The 16404-nt window shown below is 45.6% G+C and overlaps 1 protein-coding gene across 1 annotated transcript in view; it reads right to left on the bottom strand.

Annotated features, from left to right (window-relative positions):
* The window catches only part of LOC311266647 (receptor-type tyrosine-protein phosphatase S-like), a 74625-nt gene that overhangs the window by 44939 nt on the left and 13282 nt on the right, over nt 1–16404 (bottom strand). The window contains exons 2-4 of the mRNA XM_084369093.1: nt 13288–13502; nt 8835–8980; nt 7508–7649 (exon numbers count right to left, since the gene is read on the bottom strand). Of these exons, the coding sequence (XP_084225219.1) occupies nt 7508–7649; nt 8835–8980; nt 13288–13432 (433 nt within the window). The 5' untranslated portion in view covers nt 13433–13502. The remainder of the gene's footprint in view (nt 1–7507; nt 7650–8834; nt 8981–13287; nt 13503–16404) is intronic.

The raw sequence follows: 16404 nt of genomic DNA, 5'->3' as shown, positions 1-16404 counted from the left end.
CACCTCCTCCATACCTGGGACTATAATTATATATTCTCCTTTTCCTACAGCAGCAAAGCAATTATCATGATGGCAATTTCCGCGGCTAATAAATCAAACCCACAGGAGACTCTTGATTGTCAAAGCACAACAAATCCCCCCTAAAAGTTAGCTCGCTCAAACCGGGCAGCGCTGACAAAATCTGGAGCCAAACACAGTCCGAGACGCAGAGCGTGGCCACGTCAACTGTCTGTGTGTCTTTTCCTGCGCTGCTCTCCTCCTCCGGGCCCCCTGCTACCTAACCGCATGACAGACGTGTACCATCTGTTTCCACGCGCTCTGCGCCGGGGATGAGAGGCTGAGTGGAGATAGGATCTATCGCTCTCTTCTTCCCCTCTTTACCACAGTCGTCAGATTGGAATGTCAAGCCGCCGCCGCTGATGGCGCGTTTGAGATGAGGAAGGAGACGAGAAAATGCCACAAAAGACAGGAGAGCGAATCAAAGCTCGGAGGTGGCGGCGACGTTGAGTCTGCGGTTAGAGCGCAGGTGGGCGTTAAGGGCTCATATCAACCTTCTGATATCAGCCAACGGGGACCCCAAAGTGGAGGGAGGGGACCACTTTGACTACCCCCCCTCTCACCCTCCCTCCTGCCTCCAACTACCTCCCCTTCCACCGTCCACGACTGATCAATGCTAATGATCCATCTGAATGGAGACCACTGGTACGGCCATTGACGAAAAATGGAGGAAGAGAACGGAAGGGGGTGGGGATCGATGGGGAGGTCAGGAGGCGAGCTCCCCCGAGGCGAGGAATATGGTAGGCTTACATCTGCTCCCCCTCTGCCCTCCCCCAACCCCACCCCTCTCCTGAGAGGGTTCAGATGGTCTTTTTATCACCCCGCCGGCTGCAACTACATGGACTCCCTGGCTGTTAATTAGAGCACGCCACTGCAGCGGGCTCGGGGCGTGTGCTTGTACGTGTGTGTGTGTCTAATCCTGTGTGTGTGTGTTTGTAGGGGGTCGGACTCTGTATTCCAGTCAGGTCTTTATCAATGCTGCAGATAGAGAGTGTAGGTGGACCTTGGACTGAAGCTGGAGAGGAGAGGGGGAACCAGGCAGAGACATGAGCTGATTTAGATATCGCCTCGCTGTAGGAAAACAAATTTATTCTAAAGAAATATAAAATTAATGTTTTTGTTGTTCATGGCGGAAACTAATAGTCCATAAAATGTCTTAATAATTGGGGGGAAAAAATGGCCGTCACGAATCCCAAGAGCCCGCGGTGATGTATCTGACAAGTGACCAACTGTTAAAAACCCCAAAGATGTTTAATTAACAAATTAATAAGGAGGCTATTTTCAACATATGAGAGGATGGAAGTTGAAAAATAACTGATCGTTATCAAGATGAATGTCCTTTGTTCTGTTCATGGTTCGGTTTATAAATAGAAACAAAAACAGTGAGCAGTGAAAGTCTCTGGGACCAGAGTGTCAGCTCACATGTACAGCTGAAAATCAGCAGATGTTTTAGCTTTTGTGCTTCGACATCATCTTAGTTCATTTGTTTGTTATTCGTAGTGGCTGAGGCTGAATCTTACAATTATTTTTCATTGTCGATTAATCTGTCAATTATTTTTTTGACTACTCTTTTAATCATTTGGTCTATAAAATGACAGAAAATGGAGAAAAAGGTTGATCTTTTGTCAACAACCCAAACACATTCAGTTTCCTATCATAGAGGAGCACACCAGAAAATATTCACATTAAAGAATCTGGAATCAAAGAAATTACTTTTTTTCTTAAAAATGTGCTTAAACTGATTAATCGATTATCAAAATAGCTGCAAATTAATGAATAGTTGACAACTAATTGATTAAATGCTAAATTGTTGCAGCTCTTAGCATGTTGCACACAGGAACCTGGACATAAACATCCACCATGGAAATAAGTCTTAATAAGATTAATGTCTTAATCTATTCGGTCAATTGTTTAATTTGTAAATACAAAGAGACAAAATAGTGAAAAATCACTGGGACCAAGGTGATGTCCCCAAATTGCTTGTTATTCTTAGTAGCATGGCCGAGGCTGTAACTAACCATTTGTTTCATAGTTGATTAATCTGTCGGATCGTTTCCTTGATTAATCTATTAGTTGTTATCTGAAATCCTCACACCTTTCTCGTCCTCTCCTCTACATGCGGCGTTATTTTACTGTAAATGAATGCAAACATCTAACCGGTGATAATATATTCCAGATATATACAGACAGAGGCAGACAGACACCTTCTGTTCTGCAGGTACAGACAGAGCAGCAGACTCAGAGCCGTACTGGACACCGAAGTACAGTTCACTGGAGAGGAGAATAGAGAGCTACAGGTATTCAGCCCGGCTCCTGGATGAGTCAGCGGCTGCTTGAAATAGATACTGCGGGCATGGCCTTGATCACACTTTTCACCAAATGAATCATTTATCAAACACAAACACTGCTGCGCAAAAGTACCGCTTATTCTTCATCTCCTGGTTAAATTGATAAGACAGCCTATGGAAAAATGCGCCATGTGTGCATAAACACTGCGTGTGTCAACAGCGTTTGGGGGGAACATTGGCACTGACCGACCAGCATTGTTCCCTGGAGCTTTGTGTTTGTGTGTATTTGTGTGTATCAAGAGGTTGAGAGCGTAAATTTTGGCCTGGTTATGTTTGCAGAAGGGCAATCAGGCCCTGTGCCCAAAACTAGTCGGTGGAGCCAAACGAATCTGGGCAAATATGCAATTCATGCACCCGCGCGAAAGCACACACACACACACACACACACACACACACACACACACACACACACACACACACACACACACACACACACACACACACACACACACACACACACACACACACACACTAATACTAGGAGATACAGGCACACACACAAAGTCAAACACACAATGCATATGATGCAAACAAACAAACATGAATCCAGGTTTTCTCTTCCTGTCTCTCTTTGTATTTCCGTCAGCCACCCAAACACAGCAATGCACGCACACAAACACTCGCTCTCTGACAGAAAATCATCATTTGTCCCGGTTAAGAAACAGGTTGCCTATTCATCTTTCAGTTCATTTCAGCGGGGAACGGCCATGTGCATGAAAGAAGCCTGAATAAAAGCCGATCTCGGGGAGCCTGATTCAGGATTAATCTGCCAGCGCTCAGCAGTCTTCAGAGGCTGTAATGCTTTGACTCCCATAGACTGCAGGAGGGCTGAAGGGGAGCACTTTAAATGCTAATGGACCTTTATGATAATAGATCACAATACAATGCAGACTCGGACTTAGCATCGTAGATCAATCCCGCCAAAAAAAACCCACATGTGTCCCCACCGGCCTGACTTCCCTCACAGATCGAGCAGCCGGAGACTAAACACGATGATGACACATAACAGTGTGTTACGTACAAACATGCATGAAGAAAAGACTGCATGGAAAAGAAAAAAGGAAGAAGGGAATAGAGACAGTGAAGATGACAGTGGTATATATATGACGAAAGAGCCGGTTCTCCACTCAAGGAGTGTAATCCTCTTGCAGGGTGAGTTGATACTCTCAGTTGTTTTCAGACCGAAATGCTGCTTGAGCCGCCGGCCTGCCAATGCAGCAGACGCCTGGGGGGAATCACTGATCTGACTCTGTTGTTCATTTGAAGGGTGTTTGCCGTGGTGGCAGAACATCTCTCCTCCCCCTCCTCTCTCTCTCTCTCTCGCTCTCACCCTCTTCCTCCCCCATCCCTTGCCTCCCTTTCTCCTAAAATGGGACACTGGCAGGTGAGTATAATCAGGATTACTCTGCACAAACCAGCCCTACACACACAGACATGCACATGCACACACCCCTAAACAAAGAAATCCATGTGCATGTATTCACCCACATACACAATCGTGATGATGGGTTGTGCATGCACACACACATACGTACAAGCGCGCACATATATACAGAGTTGCAGTGATGAGAATATCTCGCCCACCAGAGGTTTTCAAACATGCAGAGCTGCAGATATTCACATCTCCTGAAGGCGGAACAACACAACTGCAGTGTCCATAGAAAAGAGCAGTTGGGCTGGAAAAGGGATGGGGCGGGTGAGGAGGGGGTGAGAAGCAGAGAGCCTGTAAAAATGCAAAGGGAGGAGAGGAGACAGAGTCCGGATAGACAGTGAGGGTCAGGCAGAATAGATGGCAGAGAAAATGAAAGAATGAATAAAACAAGAGAGAAGAAATTAGAAACGGACATCGCTGTGGGCCGGAGAGAAAAGGCTGCCGGAGTCAAGTGTATAAAGATAGAGTCAGAGGAGGAAGAGGAGCAGGTAATGTGATGGGAAGGCTGTCGGTGATGATGATGTTGAAGGCACAAAAAGAATGATCTCCCCCCGACCATAACCTACTACGTCTCCATCCATTAGGCAGGCTGGAGCTGCAGCCCATATCCTGTGGCCAACCACAGGCCCCTCGCACTGTACAACACTGCTATTAGTGTCGGTCAACCATTAGACAAAATGATGAGATGAAACACATCAGGGGATGAAAAGACTTTTCAGTGGTTCTGTCAGTAATGGAAAGCATCCTTTCTACTCCAGTGGCTGGTGGACGTTTTCTCCAACGAAGCGTTGCGAAAAAGACCGACCCAAACGTATTTTTTGCCAACTTTTGTGCTTTCTGACATGATCTATCTTACAGAATATCACTCAGCATACTGTAGAGTCATCTGCAGGGGTGTGTGGCTTTGAAGACATACTGTTAAATAGTCAGAAGTAATGAGTAATACTTTTTGGCTGGACTGGGAAAGTAGAGCCGGCCCTACAAATGCATTTGTCCGTGACTGAGTAAGTGTTTAACCATTGGTCAAGGCAGTTGAGTCTTATCGCTTCGTTGGCCAATGAATTTTCAAAAATTAATCCGCACAAAAAGTTATTGCGTCACCAAGGGGCATACCGCCGGGAGGCGTTTGCGCCGTGAAGCGCTGCCCGCTTCCCTTATGTTCCCAACTGGGCTGTCCAGATAGAGCGCCCCGCGGCGTGGCGCTCCACGGCCGCATGGCTGCATGTCTGAAGGCCCGCAGCGGGCAGATGGGGACAGATGGTTGTTTGATGAAAAAAAAGAAAGTCATCAGTCTTTTTATAGAAAAATCATAATGTAAGTAGAGAGAAGTCAACTGTAAGCTTCTTGGTGATGAACATCCAAATCTCAGTATTGAATTTAGTTTAGTTTGTCATACAGAACCGTCTGAGAAGGCGTCCTTGGTAACTGTTTGGAAAATGGCCGGCACTTCTTCAAAATACTTAGCAGGTGATTGGAAGAACCATCTATCCCAGGCTCATTTCAACCGATCAGATCAACTAACCATATGATATGAACTTTTGGTGCTGGCCTTTGCTCTTCTTTCAATGAAATATACCTTCAAGTTCTGATATGACCGATGCTATAACAGCATCTAGCTAACCGCTTAGGAAGCCGCTGAATGAGCAGTCGGCTCTTCGCTGTCGTCTCATCCAAATCTCACCAATGCTGATTGGTCGGAACCAAACCACTGTGGTTCGGCCACGAACACGTAGCTTGGAGCCTGAGCCGAGATCCAGCTGCCTCGCAAGGTAAGCAAACAGAAACTAAACTAGAGTTAAGGCTTAAGTTTTAGGAGTTTATTTACTTTACAGTTAACTTTTAAATTCTGGACCAGTTTCGATTAAATTGTGTGACAATAAGTGCATTTTGTTTATTTTTTCCCCAATTGTGATGATAAAGTGTTTCTGAATTGGCAACGCTTAAATTCGCACCTCTGACTGGCTTCTCCTCCAGAGCGATTGCTGCTGAGGCTTATGGGTTTTGTAATATTTAGAAGCATTAGTCATGCCAAGTGGAAAGAAAGAAACATGACTTCTCAGAAACAAAAGCTGAAATCACTGAAATTTGTAGCCAGAATATAAACTTTGTTAAATTTTCAAGGACACTCATGTATCTCTGAGGATATCTTAGAAAACGCTTAAATAGGAATCAATAGGTAATATAGACAAAATCCTCTATCACGGATCATTATATATATAGTGTGATAAAGTAATGTTTCTGGAAAATCTATAGAAATTGCTCAGAAAGTAATGTATGTTGTTTGGCAAAGCCAGTGAATTAAATGACTAAAATATTGAGATAGTTTAATGATACTGATCTTAAAATCTAATGAAAATCCATAAAATTGCCATAAAACCGTCCCGCTCATTGATTTGCAACATGGCCCGTGGTAACGTAACACACCCAGCGATATTAAAGGGACATCCAACACCATAAAGAAAATCTTCCATACTGCCTAACCAGTATATATCACATTACCCATCATGCTCAGTGGCAACCCGTCTCTGCATCCTTATCCAGTGTTTGAGAAATGAAATTATTATGCTACTAACAGCTCTGAGTCTGGTTGGTGCTTTGGGTCGAATGCTGTTTCATTCATCAAGGTCCTGTTTTCTATTTACGGCACAGAGCACATCAGCAGATTAGGAAGAATCAAAGAAAGCTGATTCTATTGTCACAGAGGGAACAGGGGACGTCATAGCACACAGATCTCGGTAAGAGAAAAGTTTACACAAACCGGGACGGGCACAGGCGGCCACACACGCTGCGAGGCTCGCCCTCGAGGTGTACTTTATGTGGTAATGTGCTTTAGATTGGGGCTGTGTGTGCAGAGATGATGGGCCGGGGAACAGATGGACAGGAGTCTATTCCCTGGGCTACCAGCCTTCTGCTTACCACACAGCCCTGCCAACTCCACAATCCTCATCCATCTCCTCCACTTCTACACCCCCTCCACTACTCCTCTGACATTTCGTCTCTATTGTTTCACGCCATCCTGTTGTGTTATCAAGTCATCCCCACCTACTCGCCCTCCATCGCACTCCTTCTCACCTCCCCCCTCCACCTCTTCCTCCCTCGTTCCTCCTCTTCCTCAATGTCCCCTGGCAGAAATAGGTTGTCTGCCAAACGGAGGCCTAATCCCCTGATTTTTCTTCATGTAGTAACAGCCCGTGCAGCCATCCCTCTATTCCTTCGTCCTTTCCTGCTGTGCTGGGCGAACGGCCAGCTCCCAGATCCCAGGCTCGCAGCCACATGCTGCAACTTTACTTCATCGCATGTTGGAGCAGCACATTAGATACGTTTCCCTCCAAGGAGGCAGGGTACATTAGATTAACACCCTGTAGCTGGGAAGCGCAGTGATTACAGCAAACTGGGATGCTAAAACACCCTTCAGCTTGCACGCTAGCTGGCCCTGTCTGCGGCCAGATCACGCTCGGTCGCACTCGAGAGGGACTATAAAAAGAACAGTTGACTGCAGCCTGCTGTGGAGGCAGGGTGTGGCATGGCTCTATTGTCACATCGACTACTGACAGCACAGGGAACTGGGGACGACGGCTGAAATCAGGTGTATGCACGTGAGAGGAAAGCACCACTCAAGCGGAAAAGGATGGAGATAGGTGTGTGTGTGTGCGTTTTTTGTGTGACTCACCTCTGATAATGGCCAGCTTTGCAGTGACGGACACCTCTCCTTCACTGTTGCGTGCCACACACTCGTAGATGTTCTCATCTCGGGGTGCTCTGAGCGGTTGGATCCTCAGCACGGCACCTGCACCTTCATCAAACTCTACGGTCTGAACAGCCACAGGACGAGACAAATCAGCCACAGCCCAGCAAACACATGGATTATTATTGTCTTGTTTATCATTAACTTAGCATTGGCTTCTTTTAGAGCAATAATGTGATAACAAGAGTTTAACACTTTATCGATCTCCTGAAGGAAATTCCTTTGTTTTACTTGCCCTCGCTTCCACGAGGTCAGGCTCAGCTCGCCTTCCTGGAGCTGGGAGGGATTCAGTGTCTCGCACAAAGACACTTCAGCAGGGTAGATACTTACAATCATGTGGGGGGGGGGGGGGGTTGAATGTGGGTTCTCTGGTTGAGATCTCTAACTATGAGGTCATATTACCGCACTGATACACAATCAGGCCTCTAAAGGGATTGAGCTGCAGGAATTAAGAGCACTGTGGAGAAGCCTGCTGAACAGCATGTAGCTTCGGGACAGCAGTATGTGCATTCGATAGAAAATAAATCATTATGCAATGTGCTGCATTTTTCTTTTTACATGCGAGTTTGCTCTGAATTCCTGTTGCAATGTGTATTTTCATTTTGGCAAACACACTTTTGAGCTCTCTTGATGAGAATTAGCTGAGAGGAATGACTCCATCCTCATGTCTGTGCTTTAATGCTGAAGTTAAGCGGGGAGTTAATTAGCTTAGCTTAGCATAAAGACTGAAAGCGTGGGGGAAACAGCTAACTTGGCCGAAATTTTAAAAATATTTATTATTTACTTATTAATTACACATAATATCTGGCTTTTATCTGACTGCCAAGAAACAGTTTCAACAACCTTACAGAATAAACAAATTAACTATAACTTGTAATTGAGCTCCAAAGACGCAGGTAGGTGGATTTTATTGTTACCTTTGGACAAAATCCGGCTAGCTGTTTCTCCCTGCTACCAGTCTTTATTCTTTATTCTAAGCTAAGCTAAGCAACTCTCAGCAAGAAAGAAAAAAGTGAATTTCACAAATAGCTGAACTGCTCATTTAAGAAACAAGGTTATAGCAGATCTAAAATCCAAAACAGAATTTATATCTAAAGCCATATCTAATTTAGCAAGAATAAATATTGCAATAAACAGCATAAGCTAGTAAGTATATTATATCGTATACGTTCAAATATTAACAGATCTTTATGGCTTTGTACTTCTCATGCTGCTACAGTAGGAGGTAACCATTGAGCACTGTGACAACCACCTCGATACGCTGGGAGTTGACCTTCTTGCCCTTCTTGTTCCAGTAGACGACAGGCTTGGGACTGCCACTGGCCTGGCAAACAAATGATGCAACACCCCCTGACACTCCGATCTGGTCCGTGGGAATCTTGGTGAACTTTGGGGGAGCTGAGAGACGGAAAAAGAGGGGGGGGGGGGGGGAGGGAGGGGAGTTCATAAATAAAGAGCACAAACATGAAAATTGATAGTTTCACCCAGAGGACATCAAAGTGACTCCGCAACCAGCAACAACCCCCCGCTGACCACGCCCCGTTTGGCTGTCAGCGACTGGTCGGGCCGTCTTGTGCCTCTGACGGCTGTGTGTTGTGCTTACTTCCTGGGTATCATCTAGAGGACGTGCTGAAGGACTTCCTGTGGGTCATAAATAAAAGATGGGGTTGGGCTTCAGAGGAACATCTCTCTCTCTCTCTCTCTGTCTGTCTCTGTCTTTTTCCCTGCTTCCTCCAGGGCAGGCTACCCTGGTACTGCAGGCAGCACAGGCTGTCATGACACAAGAGTGTTTCACAGGTAGGAGAAGTGTTGGCTGCAAATTCACAGCATGTAATTGGTTTAAGTGTATTAATACCAGAGGTGTCATTTTGTGCCTGCACTCTCCTATAAAGGCTTTGCACTCGCAGATTCTGTCGATGTTAACGAACGCAATGAATCCACCGACATTAGTTGTGTTAATTTTCCAGCGTTGGCCTCGAGGGGGGGGGGGGAGGGGAGAACAATCAGAGCTGGTGTGATGTGCGACTCGCAAATGCAGCGGCTGCCCTCTGTAAGAAAATAGCAATTTCCCAAGTCTGATATTGAGCCAACAGTACTGAACCTATATTTTTCCGCTGTGGCTGAGTCAGATCAATCAAACAACTTCATGCACCCACCCACCCCGTGCTATCTGTCTGTGGCCTGTTGCCATGGCGCCCAGCTTAACTCCTCCTCAGTGCTATCCATCAGGGTGAAGTCAGGATGACCCTTACCATAGCAACCTGGATCCCTCCTCCCACTTCCCCTGAGTCTGGGTGGGTGAGGTCCTACTGTGTTGATTCACTTCTGCTCTGAAGACAGAGCATGATGTTCTGATGCGAATCTGCTCAGAACAAAACGACATCTACGGCGTGTCTGTCCAGAGAGGAGACAGTTAGCAGCATATGTTGTTCCTCTTGACGATTCTTTCATTTCTTTTCTGTTAAAACATGTTTTTTTCTCTCATTTGAATCAAAGGTATAATGTATAATGTAAAGATTGTAAAGCCCCTTGAGGTAAACTGTGATATTGGGCTATATAGGCCTGAATAAAACTGAGGTGATGGAGCAGGAACAGAAGAAAACCTGCATATCAAAAGATCGCTACCAGTTTCTGAAGAACTGTTTGCACGACTTCTCACTTCTGCTAACTTTGCTGGCTAACAGCCACACAGGGCGCTTTCCAGTTTCACTACAATGCCTTGACAGTAACTGAAATAATGGCATGTCAAAAGACTGCTCCTGCGCCTGCCGCACTGTGTTGTGCCTCTGAAAGAACCGCTCTGAATGTCAGGAATAAAGTGGTTTCATTTTATGCTTGCCATAATCCTCAACAGGAAGAAGCAAAAAGCTGGTTCAGTATAGTCAATCAGAGCAAAATTTATGCCCACCATTTTGAGTCTGAAGAGCAGGATATTTCCTGCCTGTTAGGCTCTCAAAAAAGGCACACACAGAGCGTTGAGCAAATTGCCCTTTTACCCTGCCAACAATATGAGTACGTGGATGTTCAGAAGTCCAAAAAATGACATGGCTGAGGAACGATCTTCTCCTGGCTATGGGATTATAAATGATTTTCTTCTTGCTTCTTAGGGGCCTCTACATGGGTTTCAGTGGCTTTATGTTGAGTCCAAAACTGTGTTTTCTTAAATGCGCTTCAACACCAATCCTCGTGCAAAACCGACCCCACTGGCGATGTTACTACTTAAGCCTCTTGTGAAAGCCAGGGAAAAGCCCTGCAAGGCACTGGCTCCGGACGGATTTGCACTCAACAGAGACTTGTTATGATGGGATGGTTCGAGAAACCTGTCTGGAAAATGAGAGACTAATGAGGAGCTCTGTCTCTTTAATCGCAGGTTTCACTCTGCTGCACTGGCCCAGGCGGGTCTGCCATTGATCTACCACTGGTCGGATTTTAATGAAACACCTTTGTAACCTGCAATCATCTGACTGACTGACTGACTGACTGACTACTGCTGTGCCGAGATATGCCTGGGACCGGCAGGTAAAGCCTAATAATGTAGTCGGCACGTCATGTGAACAAAAAAGGTATGCTGAGGTGAGTCCGCTTCAAGTCGCACTATTACCAAGAAAGTTAAATTTGGCCTTTTAAAAATGTTCCTTTCGGGAAAATATTGTTCCTCCTGGTAAAATGTTGCGCTGCCCACTGCCTTAAAGAAACATTTCTCAACAGTATTAAGTGCAACCAGCTGTGGTCTGACAAGCCTTTGAGCCACTTTTAATAATGCATCCCTTCCTGTTTGTGTGTCTTTGCTGTCAAGTCTGTTTGCCTCTCAAAGACAAATGTGTGCAGCAAAAAATGGTTCTGCGATACAAAGACGATGAGAGAGTGTGCCGTGCAGTTGCAGGAGGGAAATATTTGTATGTTATTACTGACTTCATTTGCATTATTTTGTTTGAAAGTTAAAGGTGGATCATGTTCTGTGAGGGGAGATGTTAAACGTGTTTTGCATAAAAATTCAAAACAGTAATGGAAAAGTGTCATTAGCAAAAAAAGGAGGATGCAATTTGAGACATGCAGGGCAGATAAACAAATCTCCCTGATAGGACTGAATGTTACCTTTTATCTGATTAATTCATCATTTTCCTTCACAAGTTAAGTGATTTTAAACTACATTTGAATTCTTGTTCGTAGGAGTCTTTATGAAAAAGTGGTTTTCCTTGTTAGGGTGACCCTGCTGTGTTCACAAATAAGTAATTACCTTTGGGTAATTAAGAGTTCTGTGTGACTTTGCAGCCAACTTTAGCCAAACACCTGCAATCTGAGACGTTCCCATTTGTTGTGAGCACAAATCAATCAACAGTTAAGAATAAACTTCCCTGTTTACAATTAGTGAACATTTTTGGTTTAATTGTTTGGAGGCGGTTCAATTTCAAACCTTTAAATACACTTCTTCAGTCTAATTTACAAGCTGTGCACTACATCCTGTTAAAACTCAGTGGATGCGCTGTAGGTGGTCCGAAGGCAGAGAGCTTCAATCCCACAACATTTCAACCGAATGCTGTGTGTTGTGTAATTCTCGCTCTTCAGTGGATATAAAAATATTTCTGTTGTGACGTTGGTCCTATCAAAGGATCGCGGCCTCATACTGGTTATACAAATGGAAAATAGAAAATACTTTTGAGTAGATTTTCCATTTCCTGAGAAGATCTATCTGCATCTTTAGCCTGTATTCGCTTTCCAAAAAATCAGCTTGGTTATATTTTCAGAGCAGTGACAGCTGTGTGTGTGTCTGAGCGTGTCTGTGTGTGTGTGAGAGAGAGTGTGAGTGTGTGTGTGGGTGTATGTGTGTGGATCACAGAGGCATAAAATCTGTGGAAATGTTGTAATCAAGGAGATGATGAGGAACATGCTGATGGGACCTCCCGGCTTATCAAAACACATTAACAACGCCACAGTCCATAGATGATGTACTAACAGGCGCGCACACGCACATGCACACAAGGACGAGCATACACACACACACACATATATTCACACCTTTGTATATCACATTTACTGCTGACAATATCTCAGCTGTCATTCAAGTGAGAGACAGAAGGAGAAAGAAAGGTATAGCCAGGGAGCTATATCTAGATGACTGACAGACAGACAGATACTCTCACTGTACAAAGTGTGGTTGAAAATAAGCTATCTATCCAGCTAGGTAACGCTAGCTAACTGTTAGCTACACCAATAAAGCTTATTTGGATTTGAATTGAATTGATATATAGACAAATTGAAATAAACTCTAACATTTGTGGTTCAAATATATTGAAAAGTACATTATCAATGTACAAAACGTGGTTGAAAATTAGCTTTTCAACACCACGCCGGACAGCTAGGTACTGCTAGAAAGATAGCAGGCAGCCAGATAGATAACTAGCTAGCTACGCCAATAAAGTTTTATTTTATTTGAATTGAATTAATTGATGAAGAGAAACTCCGGCATTTGTGGTTCGAATATATTGAAAAGTACATTATCAATGTAGAAAACGTGGTTGAAAATTAGCTTTTCACACCTAGCCAGATAGCTAGGTAATGCTAGCGAGCTAGGTAGCTAGGCAGTCCTCCAGCCAGATAGATAGATTCAAAATAAACTTTTAACAGCTAGCCAGACAGCTAAGTAATGCTAGCTAGCTAGATATCTAGGTAGATAGACAGACAGACAGACAGACAGATAGTCATACCTGGCGGTCCACACACGCTGCTCAAAGGGCTGGTTAGCAGGATAACGAGGGGCAGCAGCAGACACAGGGGAGAGGAGCTAAGGCGGAGCCCCAGGATAGGCCTCCTGGGCTGGGCTAGACCTCCAACCGTCCTGGGCAGAGGCATGGCACCACCGTGGGTTTGGTCGGAGACGACGGAGATTCGAGTCGGGCTTCACTCAACAGGGGTAGGCACTCTGCAGACACACACCAAGAAAACATGAAGGTCAGCTGAGTCGAACGAAAGCCATATTTCCTCAATCTGTGATTCATCGTTCTGCATTTAGAGCGACGGCGGAAATGTCAGCGCGCCATGAGGGGAGAGGGAAAAGCATACAATAATTCATGCAGATGTAGAGAGAACATCCTCATGAAGAAAATTAAAGACAAATTCATGCTAATGCAGGATTAGGTCTTTTGATTTCGCCAGAGCACTTCTGACTTGGGATTAACAGCTCAGGCAGGCCAGCGCTGACTGAACTAATACCAGAACAATAGAGCCACTGCTCAACAACTAAGACAAGAAACAGACCGAAAATAGTTTTCGGCGTACTGCTTCTGTATTAATAAGTCTCCTTTTCTAGTGAGCCGTGAAATGAGCTGCAATGATACATTTTTAGGAGTTTTTTTTCCCCCCTCTCAGACGCCCTAATAATTTCATTTCACTTTAGCTCTGGCCTAATTCCTTCTTAGCGCTCAGTATTTTACTGTTCTGGTGGCACATAAAAGTGTTAATGCAATAATACACCCGGAGTGTGCCACAGTAATGGAAAACACTTAAACAAAGAGGATTGAAGGGTCAGTAGGAATGCAGGAAAATTCAATAACAGCAAATGTATCAGGAACGGCTGCTTTAATAGATGTCCCCCCTCTTGTTAATCCGTAGCCTTGGGGGTGGGGGGTGGGGGATCTCCGGGAGTATTTTATTTGCTCTCTTTCCGCACACAAACACACGCGCACATCTGGAAGTCTGGACATAATTCGGCCCCGTCTGCTTTACAGAGATTTAGACAAGCTGCAGCAGAAGCTCCTCGGCCTGAGAGTCAATATCTCCTACAGTCCAATCGAGCTCCCGGCCCTCCCCGATGTGTCAGGACGCAGGTGGGGAGGCTAAATGAGAAAGGAGCCTTTGTTAACCTGACATATATCACCACGCGTACGCTTCAAGTACCAGCGCGGGATAACATATATGCTCCAGGGGAGAGGTAAAATGTTCCTCACAGGTGAAGGGCCACATTGTGATCGGCACTTAAATATGCACACCCCATAAGCAAGCCTTCACCCTGACACCACCCATTACAAGGGCAGAAACGGAGAGGCAGAGATTAGGGCCGACCCTTAACCGCCTTTACTAAACGAAAGAGGCATTTCTGGTGAGTTACATATTCAAAGACTCCTCCAACCACTTATTGAGCTAATGACCTGCTCAAACACATTACTGTCTGCCAGTTCCTACGCTATAAATAGCTCATCTGAAAACATGGCTGTCTATCTGATACAGGGCCCCGCTTTTTTTTTTTTTTTTGTGTGTGCTTTTTTTTTTCGCGCCGCTCTGCCCTCGTCCTATCTGACGCCGCGTAATAGACGTCGAATAGAAAAGCTTTCAGCGTCCCCTTTTCAATTGAACAATGCGATAAGAGAAATCAGATCAGGGCTCATTCAGGCACCATTGGCAGCATGTTAAGTAAATTCTCCTCTTACGGAAACTCAATTTGCTGCCGTTAATCTAACTAGGAATACTGCTCTGCGTGGAGCCACGCGGCCGCTGCAACATTAGGTGCTCCTCGTATGTTGCAGCGTCTGGCCTCCTCTGTCCTGTGTGGTAGGATTTGCCGGGGCCCTTCATATCTCTCCCTGACCTCGGTCTAACCCTATCTATCACTCTCAGTTCATCCACCCCTCCCTGTTGTCTCTCACCTGCTGACAAAGCCCTCTCTCCTCCACCTCCGCCGCAGTCGCTCACCCTCCACCTAATCCTTAATCTTACCCTCGTCTCACTCCTGTATTAGTCGGCGTATTCCTGAAATCTCTTCTTCTACTTTCATCCCCCCACACCCTCCATCCTCCTCGCCTCCCTAGTTAACCTCTCCTCTCTTGGCGCCATCTCCTCCCCGGCGCCCCTATCATTCATCTGCTTCTCTTTTCTATACGCACTCTAACCCCGCTCGTATCCGAAATCCTCTTCCTCTCCGCAGCTGCCCCTGCACCGGCTGCTCCAGCTGTTGTTGGTCCATTGACACAGTTCAAACAAAGGGGCTTAGAGCATCCTACAGCTGTGAATGTCGAGGGAGCGAGCCAAAAACGGATACACGGGGACGCAGCGGCGGACCGGGGCATGTCTGCGCTTGTGATGATGGTATTTAAACGGGTTTTCGAAGAAAAAAAACACCCTTCCTCTCTGGACGGGTAGATAGCGGCCTGTCGCAGAGGCAGAATTAAAAGGTGTGAGCATTGTGAGCGTGAATATTCTCATGACTCAGGCCTACCTACAGTCTGTACAGCCCCCTCACTGATACAGACAACCTGCTCTCCCTGATCATCTGGCTCAGCATCCGCGGAGAAGACAGCAGGAGGTTGGTCTGATTACCTTTTCAGCGCGACAACACAGATGGTCAGCCAGGCAGATAGATTGATGGGGATACATGTGCTGTTTATTGCGGGAGAGCAGATAATGACACCATAGCTCAGGTGGTGAAATGTACACCGGTTATTGTGCTCCATCAGGCTGATGAAATAACATTGTTTAGGTGGCATCCAACCTGCCCCTGCTCCGTCGGGGCCCCGGGAAGATGACATGTTTTGTTTTTCTCACCTCCTCCCCCTTTTACCCCTTACCCATGATGCCTTTCACCACAAGTGGGTTGAGATGGTCTCACAAGGCCTGTCTCCATGACAACCAGCTAGGAGCGCTCCATAGAAAGACCAGATCTGTTTCCTGCGGCACCCATTGCTAGCTGGGAGATGGCACACCTGATAGGACGCTATGTGTTTTTCTTTTCTTTTTTTTTTTTTATCTCCCTCCCTCTCTCGCTCTCTTTCTTTAATTCGGATCCAGCGCTGTGAGCAAATGCTGCGTATGTGTTGTGACGCTTGGGGGAA

This window comes from Pagrus pagrus (assembly GCF_965226575.1).
Source record: "Pagrus pagrus genome assembly, chromosome: 12".
Taxonomy (NCBI): Eukaryota; Metazoa; Chordata; class Actinopteri; order Spariformes; family Sparidae; genus Pagrus; species Pagrus pagrus.
Note: the sequence above shows the minus strand (reverse complement) of the source record. Positions and strands in the feature narration are given on the sequence as shown.